Source organism: Phalacrocorax aristotelis, chromosome 21, assembly GCF_949628215.1.
Source record: "Phalacrocorax aristotelis chromosome 21, bGulAri2.1, whole genome shotgun sequence".
In the NCBI taxonomy this organism is placed as follows: Eukaryota; Metazoa; Chordata; class Aves; order Suliformes; family Phalacrocoracidae; genus Phalacrocorax; species Phalacrocorax aristotelis.
Window position 1 is genome coordinate 7,068,538 of NC_134296.1, and position 12,334 is coordinate 7,080,871.

The window sequence follows — 12,334 nt, forward strand, 5'->3', positions numbered from 1 at the left end:
TGCAAGAAATAGCGCTGCTGAGGGGCGGGAGGGGCAGGCAGGGGGGTCTGGGGAAGGTGCTACCGGGTGGGTAACAAGGCACTCACGCAGACAGGCTTCCGGATGGGTGAGACCTTGCTGCTGGTTGCGAAAATAGTTAGTTTTGCAGCGCTCGCAGTTGTTGCCTGCGGTGTTGTGCTGGCAGTCCTCGCAGACACCCCCGCTCGCCCCTCCGCTGGCACGGTACAGCTCCGGGTCGAAGCGGCACGAGGCCGAGTGACCATTGCAGTTGCACCCTAAAAAAAAAAACACAACAAAACGTTCTAACTAGTACTGCAACCATGCAAACCCTGCCAGCAGCGGCAGCTCCGGCACTAGAGGGTGCCCAAGTCCCTGCGTGACACGGTGACACCCAGTAATCACCCCAGGACCAAGCTGACACCAGCCAGACCAGGGCATCAGCCGGCCACAGCCCCATGGAGCAAAGCCCAACGTGCAAACATGTCGGGGTGCCTTTTGCAGAGGCACGTTAACATCCAGCCCCACAAAGTGTCCCGGTAGAAGGTCTCTGAGCTCGCTCCCAGTCCTACAGCTCACAGCAAGGGAGGATTTAGGAAAGGGCTCAGGAAGGGAGAGGGAAAGGCTCTCGCCATACTCTGGCACTCGTGGGGATCGTTGTCCTCCGCAGGTGCCCACGGCCGGTCGTTGTAGAGGGCAGCGCAGCGATCGCAGTTGGGGCCGGCGGTGTTGTGCTGACACACGCAGTGCCCGTGGACCTGCTGCAGAGACAGTGCTTTACCCCTCCCGGATGGTAGCTGCTCGCTTCAGAGCTTCATCCTCCTGTTGCCTCTGCAGCACACCCCCAGCCTGCTCCTGCCCCCACACAGCCCCACTCCCCGCACAGAGATGGAGCTCCAGCACCCAGACCGCACTGCTGCAGCATCGGGGACAGGCTGCCCCTCAATCCCCACCACCTCTCCCACCTACCCGAGGACAACCACGCTCGAGGCAAAGTCGACAAGCACAAGCTGGAGACAAGAGAATCCCACAGCAGCAAACAACCCGTGCTGGCAAATCCTCCTGGGCACGAAGGAGCCTGCTGAAACCTCCTGCGTGTCCCCCACCCCGCCGAGAGGCCCAGTGCTGGCAGGAGCAGTTCCCCCAGTGCATGACCTCCCACAGCCACTGAGCTTCGTAACTCCTTATAAAGGCCCTCAACCTTCTTCCTGACACAGAAAGGGGGTTTATGTGGGGGTACCACAGGCTGCCGTCTCGCAGCCACCACCCCATTGCTGCAGGCAAAATGGGGCACCGTTTCCCTGATTACGCGTAGCCTCTGGCCAGGGGAGACTCCCACACCCCATTGCTGGTCATCCCAGCCCAGGTCTCCCTGGGCAAGTGGCAGAGCCTGTTGTTCCCGCTGGGGTTCAGGGATGGTCTGATACCACAGAGCTCATCTGTGGGCTTTTCGCTCCGCCCCAACACTCACCGCAGCTTGCGGGTCTCCCGAAGGGGCACAGCGGTCGGCATGTCCGTGGCAGAAGCAGCTCCCCAGCACCCGCATCTCCGTCACGGCATAGAAGGTGCTGGGCGAGTGGTAGCCCTGGTACGCAATGTGGGGGAGCTCGGTGAAGTTGATCCGCAGGGTGGTGAACTGCCCCAGCTCTGTTGGGGTAGGAGGAGAGGTGTGAGGGGGCAGCAGGCACCCGGGCACCAGCTGCAGAAGGGCACTGCGGTTCGCGTGGAGGGCTCGGAGCAAAAGACAGAGGCATCGGCACGAAGAGCAGCAGCTGAGTCATCAGCAAAGACCGAATGCGGCTCCTTGACACCTTGGAGGCACCAGGGCAGTGGTCTAACATGCAGCTCAGGGCCTTGTTTGCCAAGGCCCTGCTCCCCCACGGGGTTACCCTGGCTCAGTGCACTCAATCGCCCGTAGGAGAAACCACGGTGCATCATCCCCCTCTCCCTTTCTCAGATATAAAAGAGACCATTCACTTACTATCAACAGTCTGGCTGTAAGAGGTGGTGATGGTAGATGCCAGGTCTTGGACACTGAATCTCACCTGATAAGGGAAAAAATAAGTCAAAAAGCAGGAAACACAAGGTGCTTCCTTCTCACGCTGTAGGCAGCGTGGGCTCTGGACCTGCCTCTGCAGAACATCACATAAGACAACGAAAAGGCTTCAGAGTTGCAGAAGGTTTTACAGGAAGACCAACATAACACCTCCCTTGTCACAAAGCAGCGAGGGCTTTCCTCCCAGAGGGGCAAGAATCCTCCTGAGGACTCCCCTCAGCAGTGCCAGATGTCCACGGGCTCCATCCCTTGCCCGGTGCAATAGGTGTAAAAGACTTCCAGGCCACCACATGTTTCTGCAGCATCGTGCAGGCCACCCACCCCAAACCCAGGGTCATGGCACCCCACAAATCCTACCTTGCCCCCGTGCAAAGGGTACCCCTGCAGCGCCTGGCACCGAGCATCCTGCCAGCTCTCGGGGGAGCCCCGGGGGACGTGGGGGAAGGCGGCGGCACAGTCGGAGGCCAAGTACTGGTACACCTCCCAGGTCTTGCCGAAGTCAGTGGAGCGCTCGATCAGCATCGCTGCAGGCAGTGGCGACTGCAGAGAGGGCAAAGAGGCACGTCTATTGTGGTGCACCCCAGCCAGCTCCCACTCTGGGGATGCCGGTCCTCCTCCTCCTCCTCCCTCCACGCTCAGGCGTCCGCAGGCTGCTGGAGCAACTCCCTCCCTTACACGTTACCAACAACCTCCGCGTTCCCCCTCCCCGCAGCCAGCACTGCTGCAGCCCCGCACTCGCAGCCACAAAGTACCCGTCTGCACCGAGGAGATTTTTTGGCAGACAGTCATGGGTGGGAACCCCCGACCCTGCTCTGCTCCTCCCAGACACCCGGGGTAATGGCCATGGAAAATGGAGGGATGGGGCCCAGTCCCTGGCGTGCTTCCTATCGGGGGCCCAGAGTGAGCTGTGCACTGAGATCCCCACACCCAGTGGGGCACATCCACCATCGTCTGCAACCTCCTCGCGAGCAGGGATGATGCACACAAACCCTGAAGTGAAGCAGGATGCTGCTGAGCTGGAACGGCTGGTCCAGGTCCAGCTGCAAAGAGACATGCTTGATGCCTGCAGGCAAAGAGAGGCAGCTTCAGAGATGCAGACTCCAGACTTCAGGAAAATAAACCGCTTAGCTGCCTGAGCCAAGTAATTTATTTCCTTCTTTCCTTCAAATTGATTGGATTCAACACCTCCCCCTCTTCCTCTCATGCCGTTTATTGTAGGGGGCCCAGAGCCGGGGTGTCCCGGCAGGCCCCAGGGCGCCCAGCTGGTACTCACCGTTCTGGGACTGCCACCAGCGCCCGTGCCCGGCGGAGGACAGGACGCTCTCCACGCGGTGGCCGTTGTAGGCGTGCGGCAGCCGCGAGTCGCACCGGCAGCATTTCATGCTCCACTGGAAGAGAAAGGGCGGGTGGAAGCGACCGTCACGGCTCAGCCGGAGGGAGAGACCCCGCTGCAGACCCCGGAGGCGAGGCGCCCAAGCGTGGGCTCGACAAGGAACTAATGGCATAAGTAAAGCTGGTTTATTAGAGACCTGAAGCACCATGACCAATAAGACTAATGATATATGCAGGATTCAAGCAGTCGCCTTCACACCCCATTAGAAAACACAGCTCGTGGTTTTATGGACTAATAACTAAAACCAAAACGCTTCCGACTAAAACATATCTTTGGAAAACCACCAAAAATACCTTTTTTTTAAGCAAACCCCCTGTTCTCCCCAATGATAACACTTGATAGAAAGTTCTTTGCAGCTTTTCAGGACCAGTTTGCCTTTTCCACACAGCCGAGGGGCTGTTTGTTGGGGTGAACAGAAAGGCCTTTCTCTCACATCCAAAAGCCCCGGGTGATGCTCGGCCCCTGCGCTCTCCCCTGGGAGCGGAGCGGGAGCAAACAGTTCTCAGCGGGTGAGAAGTCAGCGGGTGGGAAGTTGAACGGCTCAAAGTTCAGCCCTTCACTTGAGCAAGTAATTCAAGGAGCAAATAGAGATGTAGCACAGGGAACACGGGGACGGGAGAGAACAGGGTCCCCGAGGAGCAAACAAATACCCAAATTTTGACTAACCAAGCAACGCTCCGCGCAGCCACTAACACGGGGCTGCCGGGTGCGCGCGGGACATGAGTAGGCTGAGAGATGTGTAGAAAGGAGCAGGAAGGAGATTGAGCGAGAGATGGGGAGCGGGGACGGTCCGGGCATGGGCCAAGAGGAGAAGTGGGTACAGGGTGGGCGAGCAGGTGGGTGAGGGCCACCGCAAAACAAGGGGGGAGGCACCCAGGTGAGGCCAAGGTGGGGAAGGGCAGGTCCCAGAGCGATGTTAAAAGAGCAGGTGATGACAGAGCCCACAGCAGCATCCCACGGGGGACGCGGGGGGGCCCCGGCCGAAGCGCTCAGCACCGGCCATGCTCAGAGCAGAGCAAACGCAAGGGTTGAAGATAACCCTGTCCCAAAAGCAAAAGTGACGCGAAACGTTTCAGCTAGAAATTCAAGCTGTCAGTGGCCCGAGCAGTAAAGCAGCCTCCCAAACGGAGCAGCGGGACGGGCGCTTCACACCGACACATCCCAAAGCCCAAGAAATTGGGGAAGATTAAGAACAGCGTTTGCCAGTGATGGCAGGCGCTGGCCTTGGCGGCGCGGGGCAGGACGGCTCAGAAAGGTCGTCCTGGGAGGAAAGTGAGTTTGGGGGAGAGGAGGGGAGTGTGTCTGGCACAGGGTCTAACAGCTGACACCGGGAAGGCAACGAGATACCCTGCTGTGAGGGCTGGCAGTCCCTGGGATGGCATAAGGGACAGCAGAGGCATGGGCATGTTTGGGGCTCCAGTGATGAGCTCAGCTTTCAGTGGCTGAGCAGAGACTTCAGGTGACAAGAAGCACTTTACAACCACCTCTGTGCTAAAATCTCCCCATCTGATGCTTAAACAAACGATCTGATTCTAAACCAAAGATGACTCTAAACACGAGCTTGGGTTGGGAGAGATCTGGGCCTCAGAAAGGCAGCAGGAGGTGGTGGCCGGGGTGGGCACAGTAGTACCAAGATTTCTAGTTTCCCCTTTAAAAGATTAATTCAGAGTTTACACATATATCCTTACTCCTGAAACAGGCTCACCTGAGTCAGCCAAGCCTCTTATTTTACAAAAAAAGACTGAGCTTCACAAGAACTACTTTTTTCCCCCTTTTTTTTCTTTATTTTAAAGAAAAATTCATGGAGAACATTGTCCAGAGTTACCTTTTTGCTTGCTCTCGCACAAGCCCCACAGGGCATAGGCTGGCTTTGAAGAGAAAGCACTACCTGGCACCACAGCAGGCGCAAAGCCCGGGAGCGGGCGGCACAGGCGAGGTGGCCGCGCAGCAGCAGCCGCCAGACGCGAGCTCAGACCCTGGGTTGGTTTAGTTCCTAGCAAAGCCCAGACCTGACTCTGCTCTGCCCCCGGACCTGGGAACCTTTCAAGATTTGGGCAGATATTGAGGGGAGATCCTAACTTAAAACTGATCTGTTTCCATAATACTTTCCAGTCTTTATGTTCTCTGTCTATAAATATCCCAGAACAGGAGTTGGCTAACTACAGTATTTATAACAATATTGCAGAGTAAGCAAACAGAGAATTAAAAATATATAATCATACAGTTTCTCTGGCTCTACTAACTCCTCCTGGCTCTGCCAGTAAGACTCAGAAATAATATAACCGGGTCCAGGCAGAAGAACTCATTTCAGATAACGACTACTAGCAGCAAATTGTCAGGAAGCTACAGGAATTATCCACATAAACAATCTAGTGAACAATTCACAATAATGATTAAACTTCACAACAGTTCTGACTGCGATTAGCAAAGGGAGAGGAAGGCTTTCTGCAAGGGGAAAGGTTAATCTTGGCTAAATTATTCATTAAGGGTGATTCACACATACTTATTAGGCCATTCACACAGGCAGAGACATAAGTGCCTCCTAGTAGCTTCAGTGCAACGCTGGCAATGAAGCTGCAACCACACTTAAAACGTGGTGCTAAGTGAAAATGAAGCTTAAACTGTCTGCGTGAGACAGACCCTCCCATGCAGCCCCGGGGGCTGCGCTCAGTGCAAAAATCTTTGCCTATTTTTTCCTTCCCCCCCTCCCCAGCTTTTTAATTAAGGCTAAAATTAACACTGGGAACAAAATTTCACGTCCTTGGATCAAATTGTGAAACCCCTCTATTGCACAACAGGAGGATTTGCTATTACTGACTGTGACTATGTGTCTCAAAGTTCCTCGGGACAGACGGAATTACCAAAAATGACACTCCAGCGCCGGGCTGAGGGGAGATTCACCAAGCACACACCTTTCCCCAGCCCTCCCCTTCTTTTTTTACCAGCATAGCAACAGACTCCATAGATGCTTCAGAGCTGGGCTTGCCAGGAATAGACCAGGACTGCGGGAGTACGTGACTAACAGCAATGAAGAGGTCATGGTCTAAGCTGGGTCCCTGACCCCTGCGGCAGCCCCAGCCCTGGCTCTCCAGCACATCGTCCCCTCCCTGCCAGGCTCCAAAGGCCCCAGCCCAGGCGACTGCAGCAGAAGAGAGACCGTACGTGTTTGAGAAGGTACGGGACGTGGGGCTGAAAAGGCCCGTAGGAAGGCAAAAGAAGTCATAAGTCTGCATGGAAATCGCTAACCGCCGCTCTGTGCCTCCAAGCTACCTTAGGAGTCACTCAAAATACAGGCTGTGGGGGTTCAGAGATGAAAGGAAATTCCTCCCAGCCTTTTGAAATGGAATTCAGAAGGCAGTCGTTTTAGAGGAAAAGCTAGTGTGTTGAGAATAAACAGACTCATGTTTTAGAAATAAACGGTGGAGAGGGGAAAAAAAAAAAATCCGCGTAAATGAACAACCAGGTATTGTAAAAACGGCCGTGAGCTACATCACGCAGCTGGGACGCTCCTGCGCGGTGTGTGCAGGGACACAGCCCTCGCCCGCCCGCTCTCCGCTGCGGGCTTTCGCTGCTCTCCTCCCGCCCTGACCTTGTGAACCAGCTGCTGGTCGGCCTCCCGTGCTTCCCCGCTCACGCAGGGGCAGAAAACCGCAAACAATTTTAAGCTGATGGACTCAGCCCAAAGTATTTTAAGTAGCTCTAGCTGCCATTTTAACATAAGCAGCGAGCCCTTGAAATAAAACCTCCTGGCATAGGTGCACAGCCCAAAATAAACTGAAGTTATTCATCAGCAAAAAACAGGAAGCTGCTTCTCCCCAGTCATGAAACAAAGACCTTTCGTAGATGCCGAGACCTTGGTGGCCCTGCGCTTAACCCAGCGCCGTGTCCGTCGGGCTCCTGGCATGCAGCCTCCCATGCGGGAGCCGCGCGTGGTCTTGCACAACTAATATTGTATAGGGACAGTAATTACTGTGCCCAGTTTATTTTGGGACAATCTGGGAGGCAATGGGAATTTATAATCTATACAGAGAGACTGACGGTTACTAAGAAATAGGGTGGGCAGCAAGAATAAATTACCTGGGTTGCAGAGGCACCTGTTAGAGCCAAGTTATGCAATTCTCTAGTCCAACCCATTTTCATCCCGTTAACTCTAGCTGTAGGACGTCGCTGCGCCAGGCTCGCAGAGCAGGGCTCCTCTTGCCCATGAAGTACTCCGTACAATTTCCATGGGAAATCATGGTGGAAGTTACCCATGGTTATGTCAGCGTGGTTAAACTCCCCAGTGAGCAACTGGTATTTGCTAAAGCAGACTGTGCTTCGGTTCTGAGCCACAGATGTATCTCTCAGCCACAACATCTAATGTCACATCCATCCTTGCTTGGCCGCTCAGAAGCGACACTGGGCAGGGAGCTCTCAGGTTTTACCTTGTGACCTTGAGCACTTGGTTTTACCAGTGACCCCCAAATTCAGAGGTGACAGCGGAGATGGGGAAGACGACGCAATCTGGATAAACATTTTAGGTATAGGGTTTAAGGAAATGCAGTTCATTTCTCTGGCTTAAAAGCAAGCACGTGGGTGCCTGTTTTCCTCACCCCGTCTGTTCTCATCATCCCCCCTCAGCAAAACTTCATTTAAAATCTGCCAGGCTGACAGTCTGCAAAAGCCATACCGCACCAGCTTATCCCCACACCCCGCCCGCATCGCCGGGGTCCTGGTGCCTCTGCAGCTTGTCTGCGAGGGAATAACGTGATGTCTGTCAGCATATGTGTCAATTTGCAGTCCTGTGGCAAAAGAAGATACAGAGAAGGGAGGTGGAGGGGAAAAAAAAATAATGGGAAATAGGTTTTTTCCTTCTGTGCATTCATTACAGGCAGGGACATATCCCTGCAGCAAAGAGCAGGGCGTGTCTGAATGCCAGAATAAGATGAGATAAGCGCAGCCCCATGTTACCTTCAGCAGGTCTGGAATACAAATTATTCGGCGCAAACCCTTGGCATTATGAAGCAATACCCAAAACTAGAAGCCCCGCTTTGAGCAGGGGGTTGGATCTCCTGCGGTCCCACCCGACCACAGTTATTTCACGATTTTGTGGATGCATTTTTCTGTATAAAAGACTTGAGTTTGACTGATGACGTGGGTCTGGAAAGCAAACGTGCTGGGAGGCACGGCGGCTTTCCAGCGTGCTCGCCCCTGCTCCAACACGCCTAGGGCCCGCCGAAGCACCCGGCAGGCAGCATGTTTTGGATCAGAACCGAGCTCCCTGACCGACTCATGCAGGTGGGCAAGCAGATATAACCATGAGACAGTAGCAATACGGAGGCAGAGGCATTAGTCTTGCGCGTATTCCCTGTGTGAGCTACTCCATATTCCTCTCAAAGCGCTATACTTAGCATTTAAATAAAGAGATGAGTTAACTGGGCCTTGAATCACACCTCGGTCAATGAGAGTCTTTCCGCACACATCAGTGCCTTTACGACTCCAAATGCAGGCTCACTTATTTTTTCCATTTTATTTTCAGTTTCCCTCTTGCTTTTACTTTCCCTGCCGACTCGAACAGCCATTTCCCAAGCACTAAGTGACTTCCACGCCAGACCATTGGTCCGCCTGGTTTCCACCCCGCAATCGCTTTTCTAATCATCGCTGCAGCCCCCCGTGCTATAAATGGCAATGCTGAGTGTCCCTCTTGGATTTCGCTAGACTGAGCCTACAGCCAAGGAATGGAGCAATCAGTAGCGCAAAGTATAAAGGTTAGAGGGATTTGGAGCCGGAGCAGACAAAGGAGCAGAGGCTGAAATCGATGCCCACCAGCATTGCAAAAGAGGACCCTGGGGCCAGCGTGGGCTGGCAGCGGGGCCAGACAGCGGGCACCCGCCAGCTGGCACGAGGGCGCCGGCAGCCAGCGAGAGCAACCCCTCAACCCATGCCCTCTGCTGAGATTGCAAAACAGGCTCCAAATTTGTACCTATTTGGCAGCAAAACAAGAGCAAGACTTGTAACAAAAAAAGAAAGTCATGAGTCAATAAATTCAATGTGCTTACTCGTTATGGGATGGGAATAGGAAAACTGAGTTCAGGGAATTAATTTTTTTGCTTAAATTAGGGAAGTAGAAAAAGGAAGGAAAAAATTAGGAAATGCTCATCGCACTGGGATTTCTTCTACAAAGACAGGAGCTGGTATACTTGTAACTCCCATTAGCCGTTACAGCTGCAGAACAGAAATAAGGGTCTTTGGGGAATTTGCTAGCAGCAACGATGCATCTCTCATTTCAGTAAAGGAAAGGATCACGTGTATGGAGGCCGTAAGGGAGCAAAGACCCTATTCCCAAAGCCAGAACTGGAGAATCCAACTTAAGATATCAGTGTTAATTGTTTCGTACCCTGTTTAACTCTGGTACTTGTAAGGCAAGGTATAAGGAATACAAAAACTTAATAGTTTAGGGACTGGAAGACTAGAAGAGACTGCTGCAGCCTTGCTGTCTGCTTTCCTCCACAGCACTGCCGCGAGGCTCGCTCACTAATTCTGCCCCGAACGGATCATTTCTGCCCACGGTATATCACAGCCATCAGACGCACAGTCCCCACTTCGAAGACTACAAGTGATGCGATCATCACAACTGAAGGCCCTTTGAATGATCTCTCAAGGTCAGGCAAAGGGAATAAGGAGCCCACTCCAGCTGGTACTAGGATGACCAGCTTAATCAAGGCTTTGCAGACGCTCGCTTCCCATAGTACAAGCCTCCTCTTCAAGCAGAAGTCACTGTCAAAAGTCAATGTTAAGTGAAGATTTCAGAAGTACATTTAGGTACAATTTTCCTCAAGTATAAACAGAAATTGGGAGGAAGGAAAAAAACACCCACAACCACAAACTTAAGCCAGAGCAGAAACATTTGCTTGCTTTTTTCCCTGTCCATGGGCCACAGCACCCTTGAGAAGCAGCAGGGGTTTGCTGGGGAGGCAAGCAAACAGCCCCGCGTCCTGAGAGTGGCAAAACAGCCCCAAAAAATGTGAGTGGGAGCCCGGACAGAGGAAACACCTGACGGCAACGGTCAGCCTGGAAAAGGACCTGACAAAGGCCAGGCACTGCAGGAGGACGCGATGCTCGCGCCCGTCCGGGCCAGGGAGCTGCCACGGTTTCGCCCCAACCAACAGCTCCCAGCCATCCCTGAGCCCACAGAGGAGCAAAAATCGCTCCAGCCCAGCGAGAACACTGGCTCTGTAACACATGCACTTACTGCCACATCTTGGCCTTCAACTTAAGGGGAATTAAAACCAGAAGAATGCTGACTCACTCGAGCTGGATTTCACTGCAGAAAGCACAGCCTCACCAGAGATCTGCCATTTCCTTTCCTCTCAAGCATCTCTTCCAAGACCCTTTTTGCCTGTCCTGCATTGAACCCGCTCCCTTTTGAGCTCCTTCCATGGCAGTTATGGGGTACACATTGTCAGACCAACAGAACGGCTTTAGGAAGGGCTCACATCAGGGACATCACCCCCCCAGCCTTTTCAGCTCTGTGCACAGGCACTTATCCATAAACTCTCACTTGCAGCAGCTTCGGAGCCTGGGAATCCGCAGCTGGCTGAAACATTATCCCCCCGCGCGCGATGATCTCCTGCCCCCGCACAACCAGCGTAATTGGAAACAGTTGTTCAGTTCAGAGGCTTTTCCAAGACTTTGTGAAAGACCTGAAATGGTCCCATTTTTGACAAGTGAAATACGAGTTTAGTTTATAACTACAAAGTCTGGGGATAGGAAGGCTTGGGATATTCTGGATGCAGAAGGTTCTGTTTTCCCTCCACGGCTTCACGCCAGAGCTTTGCTGCCCTTTCCCTGCTCAGCTCCTCTTCTCGACCATGGGGATGGTTGAGAAGGGCTTGAGGGGACACCACAGACGGTGCAATGACCCAACACAGCTGGAGGGGGATCAGCACATGCCTGGAGAAGGGTAGGAAGGATAGGACGGGTAAAGGCATTAGCAGCCCTACGTGAGGTTTAGGAGCGCGGAGGGAGGAGGTGAGCGTACCTCTCCGTGGGGCGTGCAGTACGTCTCGGGCTTGGCGAGGCCACAGGTGGAGGAGGCTCTCAGGTGTTGGGCTCGTCCCAGCAGGAGGTCTCCGGCCGGGGGGTAGCAGGCTCCCTGTGAGCAGGCTCGCTGCGCGCCCACCGCCCGCGGGGCAGCTGGAAGAGCAGGAAAACAAGACGTGGGGTTGTGTCAGGGCAGTGCACAGTCATCCGCCAGCACGTCTACTGTTTTCTACAACAGACCACCTACCGTCACGCTTGGGACAAACCTACAAAATGTACGTGCCAAAAAGGACAAAGGTATTTTGCCCCTGAATTGCCTTCATTTTTAATAAGAAAAAGGCACTTTTAAAGTGCTTCGTACTAACAGTTCTTTCTCAAGCTCTTCTTTGCATGACCCCTGGGCTGCAGGGATGCTCAGTTCCCTGCTCATCATACCAAACAGCCCTGTTTGGTGTCCCCTGATCACCTGTACAGCCAGCCCTACAGCCGGTTGCTCAGGTCAGAGAGCAGCCGTCTGCCAAACAGCAGCACTATTATCAAATACTGGTCTCCCAGCTGCTGCAACAATACAAGGCTTACATTAGCAGTGTTTCTATTTAATCAGCTTCCCCCATATCCTTTTAGGAACCCCGTATGGTGAGCCTTACCCAGGAGAACAAACAACACCCATGGCCAAAGCTGGCAGCGAGACTCCATACTGCCACAGACACACCTAGGGAAGAATACGCAGCATGAGCGAAAATGAGCAGAAAATGCCAATCTAAAGCTCAGTCCAGGTCCTTCACAGTTTACAGGGAGATAGTTTTAATTGATCTGCAACAGAATAACGTGGGTGAAAAATCAAGAATAACAAAGAGGAAAATCAG

The 12,334-nt window shown here is 53.5% G+C and overlaps 1 protein-coding gene across 13 annotated transcripts in view; it reads right to left on the bottom strand.

Annotated features, from left to right (window-relative positions):
* LAMB3 (laminin subunit beta 3) overlaps window positions 1-12,334 on the bottom strand; it is a 68,216-nt gene that overhangs the window by 11,821 nt on the left and 44,061 nt on the right. For 11 of the 13 annotated variants that reach the window (XM_075115501.1, XM_075115503.1, XM_075115498.1 and 8 more), the window contains 9 exons: window positions 12,116-12,180; window positions 11,467-11,621; window positions 3,327-3,441; window positions 3,043-3,116; window positions 2,411-2,593; window positions 1,979-2,042; window positions 1,469-1,644; window positions 635-758; window positions 87-275 (listed from right to left, as the gene is read on the bottom strand). In XM_075115501.1, the coding sequence (XP_074971602.1) occupies window positions 87-275; window positions 635-758; window positions 1,469-1,644; window positions 1,979-2,042; window positions 2,411-2,593; window positions 3,043-3,116; window positions 3,327-3,441; window positions 11,467-11,621; window positions 12,116-12,164 (1,129 nt within the window). In that variant the 5' untranslated portion in view covers window positions 12,165-12,180. Of the gene's footprint in view, window positions 1-86; window positions 276-634; window positions 759-1,468; window positions 1,645-1,978; window positions 2,043-2,410; window positions 2,594-3,042; window positions 3,117-3,326; window positions 3,442-6,388; window positions 6,449-11,466; window positions 11,622-12,115; window positions 12,181-12,334 lie in introns of those variants that run through there. The other 2 variants (XM_075115495.1, XM_075115506.1) reach the window with 2 other exon arrangements.